The sequence below is a fragment of the Antrostomus carolinensis genome, unplaced genomic scaffold (genome assembly GCF_000700745.2).
Source record: "Antrostomus carolinensis isolate BGI_N321 unplaced genomic scaffold, ASM70074v2 scaffold36587, whole genome shotgun sequence".
NCBI lineage: Eukaryota > Metazoa > Chordata > Aves > Caprimulgiformes > Caprimulgidae > Antrostomus > Antrostomus carolinensis.
The window spans coordinates 1-518 of NW_010330167.1; the positions used below are offsets into that span (position 1 = coordinate 1).

The 518-nt window shown below is 61.8% G+C and overlaps 1 protein-coding gene across 1 annotated transcript in view; it reads right to left on the minus strand.

The window, feature by feature from the left end:
- Window positions 1–319: 319 nt before the first annotated feature.
- The window catches only part of LOC104528744 (pro-cathepsin H), a gene marked incomplete at its 5' end in the record, with an annotated part of 6250 nt that continues 6051 nt past the window's right edge, over window positions 320–518 (minus strand). The window contains one exon of the mRNA XM_010172838.1: window positions 320–395. Coding sequence (XP_010171140.1) covers window positions 320–395 — 76 coding nt within the window. The remainder of the gene's footprint in view (window positions 396–518) is intronic.

The following is a 518-nucleotide window of genomic DNA, read 5'->3' on the forward strand; positions in this document are numbered from 1 at the left end:
GAGTTGTGTCACAGCAGTGTCTCAGGGTCAGGTGATCATTGCTGCTGTCCAGGCCGGGGCTCTGGGATGGGACGGTGCAGAGGGCACAGTGGGAGGAGAGGCAGGAGCCCGGCACCGGGCACACCTTGGTTCTGGCTGGGGAGAGGAGACACGGGTCTTCCTGCTGCAGGCAGCTCTGTGCAAGCCCAGGAACCTGCCGGCAGAACGGCGTCTGTTCCACCTTGTCCTCGCCTTGCTGATTTCAACATCCAGAGATTGCCCTGCAGTCAGTCAGTCCTTCCTTCTCCTGTGCCTGCTTCCCGCAGCCTGCGCTCTCCTCTTACACCTGAGGGACCGGGTAGGACGCGCAGGCAGCGAGGCCACACATATTCTTGCCACGTTCAATGAGGAAATACCTGAAAACAGAGAAAGAACCCGTGTCTGAGCGAGCGCCCGCGGGGCCAGCACGACAGGCTGCGGCGTGAGGCGGCTGCTCTGTTATCTGCAAGCTCCTTTCCCGTGCCACTGCAGGGAGCAGG